General features: G+C 43.4%; 2 protein-coding genes across 3 annotated transcripts in view; one reads left to right on the plus strand and one right to left on the minus strand.

Annotated features, from left to right (window-relative positions):
• PHF2 (PHD finger protein 2) overlaps nucleotides 1–17253 on the minus strand; it is a 115315-nt gene that overhangs the window by 37385 nt on the left and 60677 nt on the right. For both annotated transcript variants that reach the window (XM_081848839.1, XM_081848840.1), the window contains exons 3-4: nucleotides 7751–7865; nucleotides 5329–5489 (exon numbers count right to left, since the gene is read on the minus strand). In XM_081848839.1, coding sequence (XP_081704965.1) covers nucleotides 5329–5489; nucleotides 7751–7865 — 276 coding nt within the window. The remainder of the gene's footprint in view (nucleotides 1–5328; nucleotides 5490–7750; nucleotides 7866–17253) is intronic.
• NINJ1 (ninjurin 1) overlaps nucleotides 1–17253 on the plus strand; it is a 436658-nt gene that overhangs the window by 15550 nt on the left and 403855 nt on the right. The window lies entirely within an intron of this gene.

A 17253-nucleotide genomic window follows, 5' to 3' on the forward strand; every position in this document is an offset into this window, starting at 1 on the left:
ATTTATTTAAATAAATATCTATAAGCCAAACTTTTGTACGAAAATACAAGGCAATGCACACCACGCAAAAACTACAACAATAAAAATATCAGTCAAAACCTCCACTGGTTAAAAAAAACTCACATTTCCAAGGCCTGGCTAAATAACATTGTTTTCAAATGACGTCTCTAAAGGAAGACAAGGATGATTCCTGCTGAGCCTTCAGTGGCAGGGCCTGCCACACTAAAGGCTTGGTCCCTAGTAACCTCGGGGGTATGGGGAACCACAATAAGTGCCCTATCAGAAGATCTCAGTGATCAAGATGGAACATCAGGGATCCAACGGTCCTTAAGGTACCTTGGGCCCAAGCTGCTTGGTGCTTTGTGAACCAGCACACAAGAACCTTAAACCTGACCTGGTAGCAAATTGGCAAACAGTGCAGATCTCAGAAGAGCAATAACATGTTTCCAATAGCCTGCTCCTGTGAGCAGTCTGGCCACAACATTCTGCGCTAGCTGCATTTTCCAGATCAGATACAAAGATGCTACATAAAGTGTGTTACAATAATCAAGCCTTGAGGTTATCAGCGCACAAACTACTGCGGTCAGGCTATTTCGTGCCAGCTGGAGCAAGTAGAAAGCACTCATGGAAGTCAATCGGGTGGTCTATTCCAGGCACGGTCAACTCCCAAGAGACTGCGATCTACTCCCAGTATAAAAAAACTGGCAATGGTCTGCCCACTATCATTGCCAAGAGTTGTTGAGTTTTTTGGGGGAAGAATTGACCAGAGTTGTTGAGCTTTTTTAGGGGATCAATAAGGAGCTTCATACCATGATCCACAACAAACACCCCCACGATCGACTAGTAGATCGCGAACCACATGTTGGACAGAGATGGAACACATAGTACCTCCAGACTGCAGGCCTGTTCTTTTAGAGATAGTACAACATCTCTTGCATCGTGGTCATAGAGTGTTAAAAGGCTGCAAACTGCTCTACAGAAAATGTTCAGTAAAATTTCTCTAGTCTATTTGTTTTTCTTAAAATTCCCAAGTTGAAATTAAAGCCACATCCAAGGATGAAATGCATACAAGCTTTCACCTTTAAAGTGAAAACACTGCTGAGGTATGTCAGTGTATCTGAATATACGATCCCCTCCTGCAAAGCACTGCTGCAGGGGGAAAAAATACATCTACAAGGCAGCTGTCCCCACTGAGGTACCACAAAGTATTCTCCAAAATTGAAGCTGTCTGGACAAGCCCTGCTTTAGCTCTTCGGTGTTCATTTGCTGGAACCATATGTATTGTCACATCATGGAAGTCCTTTGTAGCACAAGAAGATAGTGCGATGTTGTCAATATTTCCCCTGATGCCTCAGGATAAGGCCTGGACAGGCCTAGAAGTTGCGTTGCTTGCTATATTTATCCCATGCTTGTAGGATTTCATATGAATTTGTGTATTCAGCATTTATTCAGTGGAAAATAGCAGAATATCAACATGGCTGGTAAAGTAAGAAAAACAGCACACTAACAGGGAGGATCAAAGCCTGAAAATGCCAGGTGGTTATCTTGCATAGATAAGACGAGAGTTTGGCACACACACTGTTGCTTTCATTTTAAAGCCAAGGGGATATCTACAGTCAAACTCCCCTTTCTCCAGGAATGCTACAGGTGCATGACCCATATGCCAGTCAGCCTTGTCAGCACAGTGCAACACTATAAAAGAGGAAGCCAAGGAGTTTGTGAAAGGAACACACTTCTACACAGCTACACACCCTGACACTGGGATGCAGAACTGGGAGGGAAGAACCCAGAGCCAACAGAGATGCTTCCCACTGGTGACCTTAAGTCTGAAGGGATGAAAGCAGTAGGATCTTGCCTGATAGATTAATAGCCAAGCATAAGGCTAAGTTAGGCACTGTGTGTTGTTTCATGCCTTGTGCTTTATAGAAACCAGGTGCAGGAATTAGACTTCCTGCAGACTGGCTTTGCCTGGCATCCCATGAGCTATGATTGGGCACAACTGGTGGGCTGGAGTATGTAGCTTTACCCCGCTGGTCTTTATGTTCCTTGCTCTACTAACCTGTATGCATATCTGCAAATGGTAATCCAATTCGGCTAATTAGGCTGTGTTTAGGCTTATTGCGCGATTTATGCTTGGATATGCTTTATGCAGTCCAGTCCTGTGCTTTATGCTCAGAAACAGGCTAGCCATGTGCATTGTATGCTGATGTGTACTGTACAGGAATAAAGTGAGGAGCCTTCCTCCCCAAAGTGTGCTTGTCACCTCTGAATCACAAAGAACAGCTGCCCTTGGGCAGAACACCATACTATCTCTAGGCCAGCTGATTGAGAAAAGGCTTCAATCTAGGATATTACTGATCATTCAGGAAGGAATGGCATTATTTGTCTCTTTTACAGTGGTGCCCCGCAAGACGAACGCCTCGCAAGACGGAAAACCCGCTAGACGAAAGGGTTTTCCGTTTTGGAGACGCTTCGCAAAACGAATTTCCCTATGGACTTGCTTCGCAAAACGAAAATGTCTTGCGAGTTCCTGCGGGGTTTTTTCCCCTCCCCCCTTTTCCTAAGCCCTAAGCCGCTTATCAGCTGATCCGCTAAAAGCCGCTAAACCGCTAATAGCGCTAATCCGCTAAGCTGTCAATGGGCTTGCTTCGCAAGACGAAAAAACCGCTAGACGAAGAGCCTCACAGAACGGATTAATTTCGTCTTGCGAGGCACCACTGTACTTGTTTTCCTACCAGCGTTTTAGTTATACACTTGGATTTTCAAATGTATTTTTTTTTCTTTTTTAAAAGGCCTTGTTTGATTCATACGACCTTTTACATCACATCTTCTGCTTTAAAAGTATTCAAAATAATGTATAAATAAGCAGGGATGGAGACACATAAAACTGTAAGAAGTCATTATCCAACAGATTCTAGTACAGTGGTACCTCGGGTTAAGTACTTAATTCGTTCCGGAGGTCCGTCCTTAACCTGAAACTGTTCTTAACCTGAAGCACCACTTTAGCTAATGGGGCCTCCTGCTGCCACTGCGCCACCAGAGCACAATTTCTGTTCTCATCGTGAAGCAAAGTTCTTAACCCAAGGTACTATTTCTGGGTTAGCGGAGTCTGTAACCTGAAGCGTATGTAACCTGAAGTGTATGTAACCCGAGGTACCACTGTACTGGCTTTTGAAAATAAATGTGTTCAGTTCTTTACAGTCAAATGTGGCCAATAAAAACCACTTCAGTTCAATGTGGGACTATGTGGGACAATCAGGATGTGCAAAAACACCATCTGCACAGGAGAAGGTGGGATGGATGGCTAAGTTTGCCATGGGAAAACCAGGATTCACTTTACCCAGGAGCATCCTGTCTGCCATTTGTATTTCATAAATTACTCCCCCCCCCCCCATTTGCTATCCTTGACCATATCAGCCCATTCTTCTAACAGCTGCATGTCCAGGGATTGGTCAGCAGCTGCAGCTTCTCTCAGCACTGTGATAGGAAGAAGGTCTCCTGGCAACACACAGCTTTTAAATGCAGGGCACCTCTCTTTGGGGTTGGAAATGGGTCCAAGACAGTCATGGGAAGCCTGTTGCCCCCAGTTGTTGTGGACTCTCATCAGCCCCAACTGGACCAGCCAATGGTCCTATATGTGGGAACTGTAGTCCAGCTACATCTGGAAGACCACAGGTAAGCAACGCTCTCATGGTCTAGGTGATCTAAAAGAATAGTGAAAAAACTAGAAAACTAGAAAAGGTGCTGATGAGAAGAGGCAAATGGGTGTAACCGGTCCTCATAAAGGGACATCAAGGCAGCAGCAGACCTGGGATATTAGCTCCAAGGCATGATGGAGAACAGCAACAACTGGGAAAAGATGGACACTACATTTTACAAGGACAGGAGGAAACATCATGGACAGAATAATTGTCACACACAGGAAGAACAAGGATATAGTTTGAGTACCTCACCTGTAGTTTCATAAATCATTTAATGTGTCAACACAAATAGAAGTTATTAATATTGCAGTTGTTGTATATGGGATTATTATTTTGACTGGAATGCAATTGAAATTAATCAGATTTTGGAACGCAGAAATAAAGAATATCATCAAACCATCAATTCTAGCATGCGGCGGCCACCTAAATTATATAATTTGTTATTTGAACAATTGGTACTAGTAACTGTATTATAATTTGGCATTGTTATAATGAAGCTATTATTGGACTAATTGAAAACTAATAAAAATTATTATATTAAAAAAAGGTGACAGCAGATCTGTTTGTTGAAATGCAGGTCTGTTTGGATCACAATTTTTTAGAAAAGAAGTGGCACAGGTGTGAAGAAAATTCATCCCTTATTACACTCACTGCACACCTCCCAATAATCCTTCTCCCCAGGTCACTTTAGATATTGGACGTCAGCTGCGGTGGAAGGGAATGACAGCAAGGGAGAAGCACTGAATAGGGGAAGATATTAGCAATCATGCTGGTCCACAAAGCAAAGATGGAAGCTGCTTCACTCCTCTCCCAGTCTTGCTGCTGCTGTGCAACTAGGAGCTAAGTCGTGTGAACCTGGGCTCATGGTTTGTTTCTCTCAGACTAATCATGAGCAGTAAGCCTTGGCTACAGCTTGCTGTGTGCTTGGAGCCACACAAACCACAAGCCTATCTTCACACACTAAACCAAACCATGGTTGGGCCCAAAGCACAGCAGCAGGACCAATGGGGGTGGTGTAAAATGGCCACCATTCTTGCCCTGTGAACCAGCACACTTAGTTATTTATGCTAACCCATAGTTTGACGGTGTTCTGTGCAAGCACCTTTACCTTTGCACCCTTCTCTTTATATAAGAATGGGCCAAATCCAAGTTAAGAGGGCAGCCATTAAGGACTGTCATTTGGGCCTGAAAGAGAAGATTGTGCAGCAAATGAGGAATTGGGGGGGGGGACAGCAGCTGCAGGGAGTAGGGGGAAACAGTGAAGTTTGACTGAAGTTTGGGCTGAAGACTGATTAATGTGATCATATGGCTGGGAGGCAGAAAGGGCTGTAGCTCACAGGTACAGCATCCAGATTCAATCCATGACACCTCCTGGGATAGCTTCCAGGATGAAGCTCTGGAAAGCCACTGCCAGCCACTGTAGACAACACTGGGCTACATGGACCAACACTTTGACACAGTATAAGGCAACTTCCTCTGTTCTTGTGTTCAGAAGACTGGCCATCCAGGTCACTAGTGGTTTGTGAGGATGTTTACATGTTTTTCCAGACTGGAGAACTACCTGAAAGAGCCTCCCCTCAAAGTGCTCTCCATGAAGTAGGTTCTGAACTCATAAACAAATACGTACCAACATAGTTTTCAACATCACTAACATAAAACGTCGGTGCAGGTACAGATAAGCCCAAGCCGTCCTTCTTTGGGATGAGGATAGGCTCTGTGAATCCATTTTCTTCCAGATATTCAACTGTTAGTTGGCTTCCAGTCAGTTTTATTACCACGTCTTCAGCACTAAAAATTCAAAACAAAAGAAAGAATAATTCCAATATTAAAAGACTTTCACACCCAGTCCGTATTTTCTTTTCCTTTATTACTGATGAAGCAGGCTGCAGGCTGCAGATCAATGTATGGCTCTCCTTATTAAGACACCACTGGTCTATGAGCCTCTCTAAGTCTTGAGTAATTCAATCAAGTAGCCAGACAAATAAGAAGAACTTTAAAATAATGGTTTGTATTTCTGTTATGAGAACATCTAGTGATGCCACCAAAGTTTATTTTTAACTGTGGCATGAGATACAGGTTTCTCCCACTTGTAACATTGCTTTGCTGCATAATGATCACTCCTCATTTCCCTGACAAACTCTTCTCCGATTCAGAATGCAAACTAAGCTTTGGAGCATGTGCAAGGCAGCAAAGGATCCTGGTATGTGTAGTTTTTCAGAGTGCCTGGACACTTGGTGCCTGGTGCTTTGGAAATTGCATGTGCCAGGGTCCCTTGTGTCTAGGTTGCTGTTATTAGTATGCTTACTGGCTGAACATAGTCTTTGTCATCTTTGGTTCTGAAAAGCATCTGGGGGAAACGAAATATCTTAAAACCTTGGGATACGGGTCTTCCCAGAAGGCAAGATATTTAGTATTCATGTATTTTCTGGTGCATATATAAAATGGTATTTTTTTGGAAGGGTAGAATAACAAATGATATTTGATTGCAAACATAACAGATCCTTGAATCTATAAAGAACCAAAAAGTTTTTTGGATAATGCATGGCTGCCCTCTTCTGTGCTTGTTTTGAACTACATCTCGTTTTCAGGACACCAGTGCCTTTCACGTGGCAGCCAATGAAGATGCAAACAAAAGTTTAAGAAACAGAAGAGCAAGACCACCATGTTGATGAAAGCAAATCCTCTACATTGGTCTCCTAGAGGCAGGGAGTTTTTTAAAAATAGTTTCTTATTACTTCAATTTTGAAGCGGAACTTCGCACTAGCGGTGGGTTTGTTAATTTAATTAGTGAACTTGTTTACCCTGGGTTTGCACTAAGTAATCCTGATGCTCTTTTCCTATTTCTTAGTCAACACTGGTTAGAGAGGAGCCAGAGGTTCCTTCAGGGCAGGTTTATCTTATCTGTCTAACAATACTGAGTATAAATCAGGAGTTTGCAGTGAGGAATGTATCATTTAATATCCCCATTTTAAAGCTGTTTTGCCATATGTTGATTCTAAGATACTTCTGTCCCCTTCATGGGTTACCCTTGTGAAGGGGGGGGGGGCTCCACACACTGAAGGGACTGCATTCCCAATGCCATGTGTGCCTTCCCTATATAGTCATACCTTGGAAGTCGAATGGAATCCGTTCTGGAAGTCCGTTCGACTTCCAAAATGTTCTAAAACCAAAGCGCGGCTTCCGATTAGTTGCAGGAAGCTCCAGCAGCCAATCAGAAGCCGCGGAAGCCCTGTGGTGCCATACCTTGATTTTCGAACAGCCTAGTTCTCAAACGTTTTGGCTCCTAAACGCCAAAAGCCTGGAAGTAAGTGTTCTGGTTTTCAAACGTTCTTTGGAAGCCAAACGTCCAGCAGGGCTTCTGCAGCTTCCAAATGAGTGCAGGAAGCTCCTGTGGCCAATCAGAAGCCGCGCCTTGGTTTTCAAATGGTTCCAGGAGTCGGACGGACTCCCAGAACGGATTAAGTTCAACAACCAAGGTACCACGATACCTGTACTAAACTTACTTGTAAGCAAGCAAAAGTTTGGGCTTGGACATCACTGGATAATCATAGTTACTATGGTATTAAGTGGAGACGCCATAATAGTCCCATTGATGGTAGGATAAAAAAATATCTTAATAATAAGACAAACTGCAATTTTAATTCTGCTTGAAGCTTACTGCTGAATTACAGTAGCCTCTGGTATGGAAGCAACCCATGTTTTACACATTTTGTTCTGCCCACAGCCTATACTGCTTCCACTAATTGCTGTGGATCAATTCCAGATATTATGAAGCATGGTGGATACAAATCAGGCAAACGTTGCAGATTTCACAGTCTTGAATTCTTTAGCAAGTAGGGTGAAAATTTGGGTGAAGGGATTGTAGATTTCAATGTGTCTCTGCAAGATATCATGCAGAGAGCAATTAGCTCAAGGTCTCTTGGATTATTGCCCATATAAATCTACAGAGGAAAACATGTTGGAGGGGAAAGAATACCTTCTAAGCACATTTTTTCCAGAGTATGGTCTGCTGATAATAGCCCAAACATTGGCACCATTTAACAACTTACCTGGGGAATGTTCGACTTCGAAGTTCCTTGATGAATACCTGACTCCCATTCTGAACAGGTTTGACTTCTGTAGTTTGACCAGTGTCATGTTTGTGCCAATTTCTTTTCTTTTTCACTGCAAGAGACAGACATTGACAGGATTATGTATAGCTGAGGAGGGAGAAAATAATCAATTTGTCATTGACTTCAGACAAACAACGTGACAATAATCTCTTTGAAAACACAACAGTGACTTTGACATAAGGGGGCAAGAGACTGTACTTTATTCCAAGGAGAAATCTAACAATTGTTTTCTCATTTGCCTCCAGACATTAACACTCAAGTCTATATGTCACATATTGAACTCTGTTCATTTGGTAACGGGAAGCAGAAGAAAATACAAAGATAACCACAGAGCTATAGCTTCTATGTGTAAACTCCAGACAGAATTCAGACCTGGACTGTACCATCTTAGGATATGGGGACTGGGTGGGGGTTGCAAGTTTAAACACAGTGGTACCTCGGGTTAGGTACTTAATTCGTTCTGGAGGTCCATTCTTAACCTGAAACTGTTCTTAACCTAAGATACCACTTTAGCTAATGGAGCCTCCTGCTGCCAGCGCACGATTTCTGTTCTCATCCTGAAGCAAAGTTCTTAACCCAAGGTACTATTTCTGGGTTAGCGGAGTCTGTAACCTGAAGCGTATGTAACCTGAAGTGTCTGTAACCCGAGGTACCACTGTACATCAAAACCCCTTGTCCATGGACAGTAGAATTCAGGAACACAGTTTTCTAGCTTTGAGTTCTCTATAGATTCAATGACCGACCCCTGCAATGATAAGCGTCCCAGATCAAATGCTTGAGAACAGGATTGGGTCAAGCACATTCTTCCTTAAAGCATGCTACAAGTAAAGGAAGCAGGGCTATGCTTGTTCCAATCCTGGGAGCCACACACAGTACCTTCCCCTGCTCCAAGGCTTCCTAGAATTTATTATTCCTGCGGCCTTTCCTGTAACCAGGGCATAGAATCATAGTTGGAAGTGGTCACAAGGGTTATACAGTCCAACCCCTGCAATGCAGAAATCTTTTGCCCAATGTGGGGCTCGAACCCACAACGCTGAGATTAAGAGTCTCGTGCTCTACCGACTAAGCTATCCAGGACACTCCTCGCAGCTTACCTTGCCGCAAGGGATTGGGACAAAGGGACAGGCATGGCCCTGGGCACCTTCAGTCCCTAGCAGAGCATCTTTTCATGGAGACTGGTATGAAAATAATTCTCCACTTGTGATTTCCACTGAAGGGAAGGCCCTCAGAGGGCTTGCCATAGTGGGGATTACACTCTGCCAAACGGAGATGAGTGATTTCCCTATCTAGGTTTCAGAGGGGGCTTAGAAGGTAAGAAAATGGAGGGAGAGACAAAGGTTTGGCCCCTTTCAGGGCAAGCTATTTATCTAAGGCTTTTAAAAAGAGCTTTCTGATAGTAAAATAAGTATTATTTTGCTTCTTTAATAACTTGTATCCCACTCCCTTTCAAAAAACAAACCCAAATTACAATAAGATATACATGCAGCAAAACCAAATCCACAAAATATAGCCATCAACCAAGAAAACATACTAACCCCGAACCCCCCCCCAATAAAAAACCAACAGAAACAGTGATTTTAAAAAAAGAAAAAGGGTAAAGACACAGAGAAAGAGAAGCAGCTGTAATGTATTCATAATGAGAGGATACATCGTTTTCAACTGGAGGCTGTCCTAAACAAACAGCCTTTGGCCAAACTCCTAAAACCATAGCAGGGCTCGGCAAATCAGTTCTAGAAGGACTCTACTGCATGATCTCCCTGCATACATAGGCAGTCGGTTATAGAACCGTCTTCACCAACACGGTGCCCTCCAGATGTCCTTCAACTCTAACTCCTATAACCAAAGCCAGCACATCTAGAGGGCACCAGACCAGCAAAGGCTGCTACAGGACATCACTATTCACTGAGGTCCCTGCTCTGCTGAATGGCTGGGACAGCATTTTTGTACCCAACCACCTGGAAAAAGGAAGAGAAAATGCAGGGTGCAAAATTGGTGTGCCAGGTGAAGGAGTGGAGAAGGTGGGTTAGTGAAAAGTCTCTCCTCTGCCTCCCAATGGTCTCATTGCTCCTCAGCTCAGCAACCCACCCGCCTTCCAGGGACGCAGGATGGGTTGCACGATGCACAAGTTAAAGGGGCTGCGTAGGGTTTTGTAACCTGCTGACCCAGATTGGCAGAACAGCTGGTGAGGTTTTCTTCACCCAGGCTACGCTTGCCTGAGGGAGAGGCCCCTTGGACCCACACAGCACCTGCCAACCTACACTCTCAAGACATCTGTCCTTCAGTCAAGCAAGGCCTACGGTGGTAGGTGCAGCGTGGGTTCAAGAAGACAATACTGAAAGCAGCAACAAGTTTGATGAGCACCCAGTGGCATCTTTTAAGGTAAGGGAAAGCTTCCTCAGACCTGCCCCTTCAAGGCTTTGAATGTGTGAAGTGGGGCAAGACCTCCGTTTGCAGCCTGTCCAACTCATCTTCACAAAGCCATGAGGCCTGGAGTGGTAATGTGGGCAGATCCTCCTTGGCACAGCAATGTCCCTCCATGAGGGACCGTGGAGAGAAGAAAGATCTGTTGAATTTAGGCCTGTGGAATTTAGTACTAATTTTAACTGAGTACAGAGGGATGTGATCGGCCTGCATTCCAACTGATGTATCTGTGGTGATGTAGACACGCATACACACATTTTTGTTTTTAAAAATACTGAAAATCAAGGCACTTGCAATATATGCAGAGCATATTCTGTAAATTGATGCCTGTTTGGTGGTGAAGTCTGCTCAGGATTGTATGTTACCATCCACCATCAATCACTGCTTGACTGCATATTAAAGAATCCACGTGTGCAATCTGTGAAAGAGTGACCAAGCGTGCAGTAGAAGGGAGAATTATTTTGCCTATAATGTCAATTTTTCAATAATATCAAAGAAAACAATTCAGTCACCGTCAGTTAAGGACAGCATGGAATGGTAACACCAAAAATAGAAGCCAAATGTCCAAAATATTGCATCAGGGCTATGCATTTGGGAAAGAGCCACTAGTTTAGGGCTGCCATACGTCCAGGTTTTCCAGATCAGACTGTCAAAATGGCGTCCGAGTGGATTTTTGCCGAATTGGCAAAATGTCTGGGGAAACCTGGATGTATGGCAACTAGAGCGATTTTTTAAAAGAAAAATGCTGTAAAAATTTAAAAAAGCTCAAAGATTTAGTTTTTGAGGGGGAGATGTTCCCCCCAAAAGGTCAACCTCCTCTCTACTCTATGTGCATGACACTTAATGCTCACTGCAACACATGAACAAACAGCTTCTATTACTGACAAAAGTAACTACAAAAGACTAACGCAGCTGGTACAATGAATTAATAAAAGCTGTTTCCTCTCCAATATTACTCTCTATCATGTATTCATTATTAATTATATTTATCTGGCACGTTTTGCTCTGAAGTCTCTCAAAGCAACTTACTTTAAAAAATAAATAAATTAAAACCTGATATAAAACAGCCGTAAAGCAAAATGCATATAAAAGGAAATGCATACAAATACATATAAAAGAAATGAATGCACTTCACTTAGAAAGGATGAATAGGAAAAGAAGACACAGACATTTATTAAAAGCATTTACGAACCCCTCTTCATTGATCACACAATTCCTGGCATTTCCCTTATATGGTGTTGTTTACCTTCTCCCGTCCCCATCCTTTTGGAGATGGTCTCTTTGACTTAGATCACTTTTTAAAAACTCTCCCTCCCCTGCTTATGTTCACCTTGGAAGAGCCCCACTTTGACCTGAATACACCTGCCTCAACTTGAGATTCACCTCTACTTAAAATCACCTGAAATAGCTTCACTGAACCCAGCAATGCTCAGCAGCTGAAAACAACAGGACTTAAGCACCCACCTTGGAACATATTGTAGAACAAAACATTCTCCATCTCCTATCCATTGGGCTGTATCCCAATGGCAGAATGAAGTTCTTCTGAGGAAAGGAACCTTTGTATGCAACCTGCTGGGCTGCTTTTAAGAATTCAGTCAGTCACTTTTACAGGAGACATCTTAATTAAAATCTGATTAAACACACATCTATAACCTGTGATTATGACGTTCATCAAATGCAGCGTTCTCCCTTGTGGCAGTTCTATGTTCTCTCAGGAGGGCTGATCTAGGCTCCAAAATGCGGTTTCCCCTTGCAGATTCATCGAAAACCTCCTACTCCTTTATTTGGATGGCGGCTAACAGATTGAGGTTGAATCCTGACAATACAGAAGTACTGTTCTTGGGGGACAGGAGGCGGGCAGGTGTGGAGGATTCCCTGGTCCTGAATGGGGTAACTGTGCCCCTGAAGGACCAGGCGCGCAGCCTGGGAGACATTTTGGACTCGCAGATGTCCATGGATGTACAGGTCAAATCTGTGTCCAGGGCAGCTGTCTACCAGCTCCATCTGGTACACAGGCTGAGACCCTACTTGCCCGCGGACTGCCTCGCCAGAGTGGTGCATGCTCTGGTTATCTCCCGCTTGGACTACTGCAGTGCGCTCTACGTGGGGCTACCTTTGAAGGTGACCCGGAAACTACAACTAATCCAGAATGCAGCAGCTAGACTGGTGACTGGTGGCAGCCGCCGAGACCACATAACACCGGTCTTGAAAGACCTACATTGGCTCCCAGTACGTTTCCGAGCACAATTCAAAGTGCTGGTGTTGACCTTTAAAGCCCTAAACGGCCTCGGCCCAGTATACCTGAAGGAGCGTCTCCACCCCCATCGTTCTACCCAGACACTGAGGTCCAGCACCGAGGGCCTTCTGGCGGTTCCCTCACTGCAAGAAGCCAAGTTACAGGGAACCAGGCAGAGGGCCTTCTCAGTAGTGGTGCCCTCCTTGTGGAATGCCCTCCCACCAGATGTCAAAGAGAACAACAACTACCAGACTTTTAGAAGACATCTGAAGGCAGCCCTGTTTAGGGATGCTTTTAATGTTTGATGTATCATAGTATTTTAATATTCTTTTGGAAGCCGCCCAGAGTGGCTGGGGAAGCCCAGCCAGATGGGCAGGGTACAAATAAATTATTATTATCATCATTATCATTATCATTATCATTATCATTATCATTATTATTTATGGATTGGAATGCTTTAAAAATGTTCACACTTTCATTAAAGAAGGTGGTAATCATAGCATTACCATCTTGTGGAACTACTGATGGAAATAGTGTATTTTACAGGTATTCTCAGTACATAAACGGGGCCAGCTATATGGTACTTTACGGATGCCTGGAGGAAGCTGATTATCTTGTTCCATGTAAGTCTGGTTTCAGAACTGGTTTTAGCACTAAAAAAAGAGCATTAGTCACACTGATCAATGACGTGTATCAGAAGAAAGACAGGGGAAGTGTAACCCTGTTGATTTTTCCTGATGTCTTAGTGCCTTTTAGTACAACGGACTATGGTATCCTCTCTTGCACCAGTCCTGTAGGTTGGGAGTTGAAAGCACAGTGTTGCTTTGGTTGTTCTGCTCCTACCTACAGGGCAAATTTCAGAGAGCCGCAGTGGGGAGTGATTGCTCACTCCCATGCCAGCTATGCTGCTGGATCCCACAAGCTATTTTGTTCCACTGTGGAAAACACAGTTACTTGTATGAAAAGAGGAGTTCTAGCATGAGTGAGATGCAGAAACAAAGATATTGGAAATTGGCGCATGGAGGCGGGTGTCACAGATCAGCAGAAGTGCCTTCCTGGAAGCAGTGGCACTGTATTCACCATGGCAGGAAAAGGATGGGATGGGGCAAGGTTATGAAAGCTTCCCAATTTTCAGAACATGACAATAAGTGGTCACCATCTGCAAATGAGAAGTCTAAAGTAGTGAATGCCTACTCCAAGATGCTGCCATGCATAGCATGATCTCAATACGCATCTCCTACACTTACACACTTGCTAGTTATCATGATTTATATCACTCTGGTTAATGTAAGGTCCTATTGAAATGGATCCATCCCGCATTTGGCCCCCAATTCTAACAAGCATTCCAGTCCTCGAAAAACTTTTGCTGGCAAAGGCCTCAGAAACTTATCTCCTAATAATAATAATAAGGCAGTTGTTTTGTTCCCTCCCCCCCCCCGCAACTGCAGCAAAACTCAGGCCCTGGTCCGACTCTACTGAAACCTTTTGTCTTCTACCGAATTATCCCAAGAAACACGTTTTTAACAAATGTCCATTTCTTCAGCATTGCCTGCACAAATGCAATTAAATCAAAATTACTGTAAATATCGTCCAAGAGGAAGCAATTTCCTAAAATCTAGTCAGCAGGCTACAATAGTAAAGGAGAAAGTACAAGGAGAAAGTTATTTTTATGTTTGACATCTGGAAGGCATCTGTCGTGGAATGTGTGCACCAGGCATCCTTTCTTAAAAAAAATATCCTACAACTTTCATAATAACAATGAGTGCTTATCTTTGCAAGTCTTGCAGTAATAAATCAGATGAAGGAGAACACCACTGAAAGAAGCAGACTTACTTCTGAGCGATCACACTGAAAATAACTAACAGTGTACTTCTGTAAATGCTTACTTTGCGGCAGTCCCACTGTGTTCAATGGGGCTTAGTGCCTAGTGAGTATATATAGACTTTTGTCTACATGGGTCAGTTTAGACACAATGTCAAAGCACGATTAAGGAAGCTTAACTATGGTATGACATCTGAAACCATAGCCTGAAGTGGGTGGATATAGTTTATTTCTATGGATCATGGCATTAGTGCAGCTGGCGTTAAGTTTGATATAAAAGGCATCCCCTTGTAAACTATCTGTGACCCTGGTACAGTTCCTATCTCTCACACATGACCTGGAAAGAACAGCTAACATCTTGACCCTGTGAGCTGCAGAAAAAATCAAAGGACTAATCCTTGCATTTGCCAAAAAGATCTAGTTATCAGCCTCCTGTCAGCAGGAACCAGACTTCACACAGACAATGAATCTACAATCTTAAGAGTAGATTTATGATCCAGGAACTGTAGCGATAAAGATGTGGTCTTCCAAAATATAAGGTCGTGTTCTCTTCCCTTCAAATCTGTCTGCTATGAAACACTACAGGAAACCAGAAGGAACAGACACAGTTTGAAGGATTTGGTGTCTTGGTCTTCACACACTAAGCAAGCCTCTTCCCTTCTCTGAGTTAGCTGGATCCAAGGTATACTTATAAACCCCTAGTTTTTCAATAGTCAGCTCACAGCTCTCCCCCCTTTGCTCCTCAACAATCTCAAGGGCCATCCCTACACTTCATTGGACCATGAACCAAAGGAGTAGGGGAAGGAATTCTGTTGCCTTGCTGACACAGGATTCTCGGGGAGAACTGAGGGGGCCGGCAGGCGTTATTGTTTCATTCATTATTATTTTGTGCATTTTGGTGTTTTTATAATGTAAACTGTCCTGCAATCGTCGGCTAAAGAGCAATAAAACAAACAAACAAACTTTGCTATCACAGAAGGCACAGAGCTCAAATCCCTGACTTTGTGCCTCATTTGCTCCAAGATCAGGTATTCCGACCACCCCCAATTTACTTTCTTTTTCTCTTTAGTGTGAGTCGGTGGCAAACTGCTGCACTCAACTCTCTAGGTTTGGGGCAGTTAGGGAATGTTAATTATATTGTGTGAATCATAGTCACTGCCCACATATTCACAACTTGCTGTCTAAAGTAGCACTCGCGTCTTTCACTTCCATGGAATAAACCAATTATTTTCTACTTCCTGGTGTGACAAATTCTATACCGGGTACACATGCCCTGACTCCATTGCTCTCCATAGGATACGCTGGGTCTATCTATGCACGTGGTGGGCAGGTATGCAGGCTGATGTACACCTCGTAACAATCTCACTAACTTTGAACTGAAATCATACACACAGTTTCAGCTGCAGTTCAGAGCAAACAGAAAATACAAGCAGAGAAGCAGCAGACAGTGTGGTGAACAGTGGTGCTCACCTGATGGAGAAAGAGTCAATGATGGAGAAAGAGGAAGACAGGTGAGGCAGTGCTGAGGTCAACATGATGCAAATGCAAATTGAATCTGGTGCTCCTGCTGATTCTTTTACACTGCACCAACCAGAGGTCAGGTGTGTGCCGCCACCACCTCACCACATCATCCAACTCCTATCAGTAGCCCTAAATTATGGTTTGCCTGTTGTGCATATTGACGTTTAAGGCATGGTTTGGGTTTCAGTCAGTCAGGTCGTGCACCCATAGGAGGGACCAGAGAATGAATGACCACTGGGAGAAGGGCAGAGAGAAGAAAAACCATGGTACATCTACATCAGCACAACCGGCCGCCTTCATCTGCCCCAGCTGCAACAAAACATGTCTCTCCCACATCGGTCTCTACAGCCACAGCAGGCACTGTAACCTTCCAACCGTTTGACTTCACCCACAAGGGTCCGGTATTCCATTGTATCCCAAGACAGGTGGATGCCAACAAGAGATACAACTAGTACCAGCATTATTTGAATCTCTCCAGTGTTGGTTTGTGCCCTTTGGGACTGGTAGGGCAGAGGGCAGGGAGGTCAACATTATGTAGAGTCAAAGTCAATTTAACAGGCAGGTCCAATGAATTCTAGTTTTGCCCCCATCCTCTTCTCTGATTACTTCTACAAAATCAGCACTTAGACCTGTGTTTCTCAAACTTGGGGTTCACAGCTAGCTAGCGATGATGGGAGTTGTAGTCCTACAGCTATGGACCCAAGTTTGAGAAACACTGACTTAGACTAAGGAGGAGGGAGCTGATATTCAGTGCTACCCTCTGGTTTGTTTTCCTTATTTTCATGTTTTTATCCTGTATTTTACTCTGTGAACCACCCTGAGATCTTATGATGAAGGGCAGTTTATAAATGAAATGAATGAATGAATGAATGAATGAATGAGGGGTGTGGGTTGGCTGAGGGCAGACAGGTTGGTGGGGCAGTGCCTCCATTTGCTTTAACTTCTCATCAGCATTTGTCATTTTCCCAAATCTTTTTTTTTTAAAAAAAAAATATTTATTAAAGTTTTTGAATACAAATACACAAATAATAAACAATCTTACTTCCAACACAACGTGGTTTCATCAATTCTTTGGACTCCCTCACGTCTCCCGCTCCCATTTTCATCGTAAAACGTTTTCCCAAGCAAATTATCAACTTGTTTACGGTCTTGTATCCACTCATTTAAATATAATCTAGCAATTCTCCAAAAAAATTATGTTTTCTTTAATCTCACTTATCATCGAATTCAAATCTAATTTAGTGGTGGCCAATTTTTTATAATCTAGCATCCTTCTTAACTTTCAACCAAGTTACAATGTTTTTGTAAATACATCTTAAATTTCTTCCAATCTTCTTCAATCCTCTCTTCTCCCAGGTCTCGGATTCTGCCAGTCATCTCGGCCAGTTGCATATAGTCCATCAGCTGCATCTGCCACTCTTCCAGTGTGGGTAGATCTTGA

The sequence above is a fragment of the Podarcis erhardii genome, assembly GCF_964252035.2.
Source record: "Podarcis erhardii genome assembly, chromosome: 2".
Classification (NCBI taxonomy): domain Eukaryota; kingdom Metazoa; phylum Chordata; class Lepidosauria; order Squamata; family Lacertidae; genus Podarcis; species Podarcis erhardii.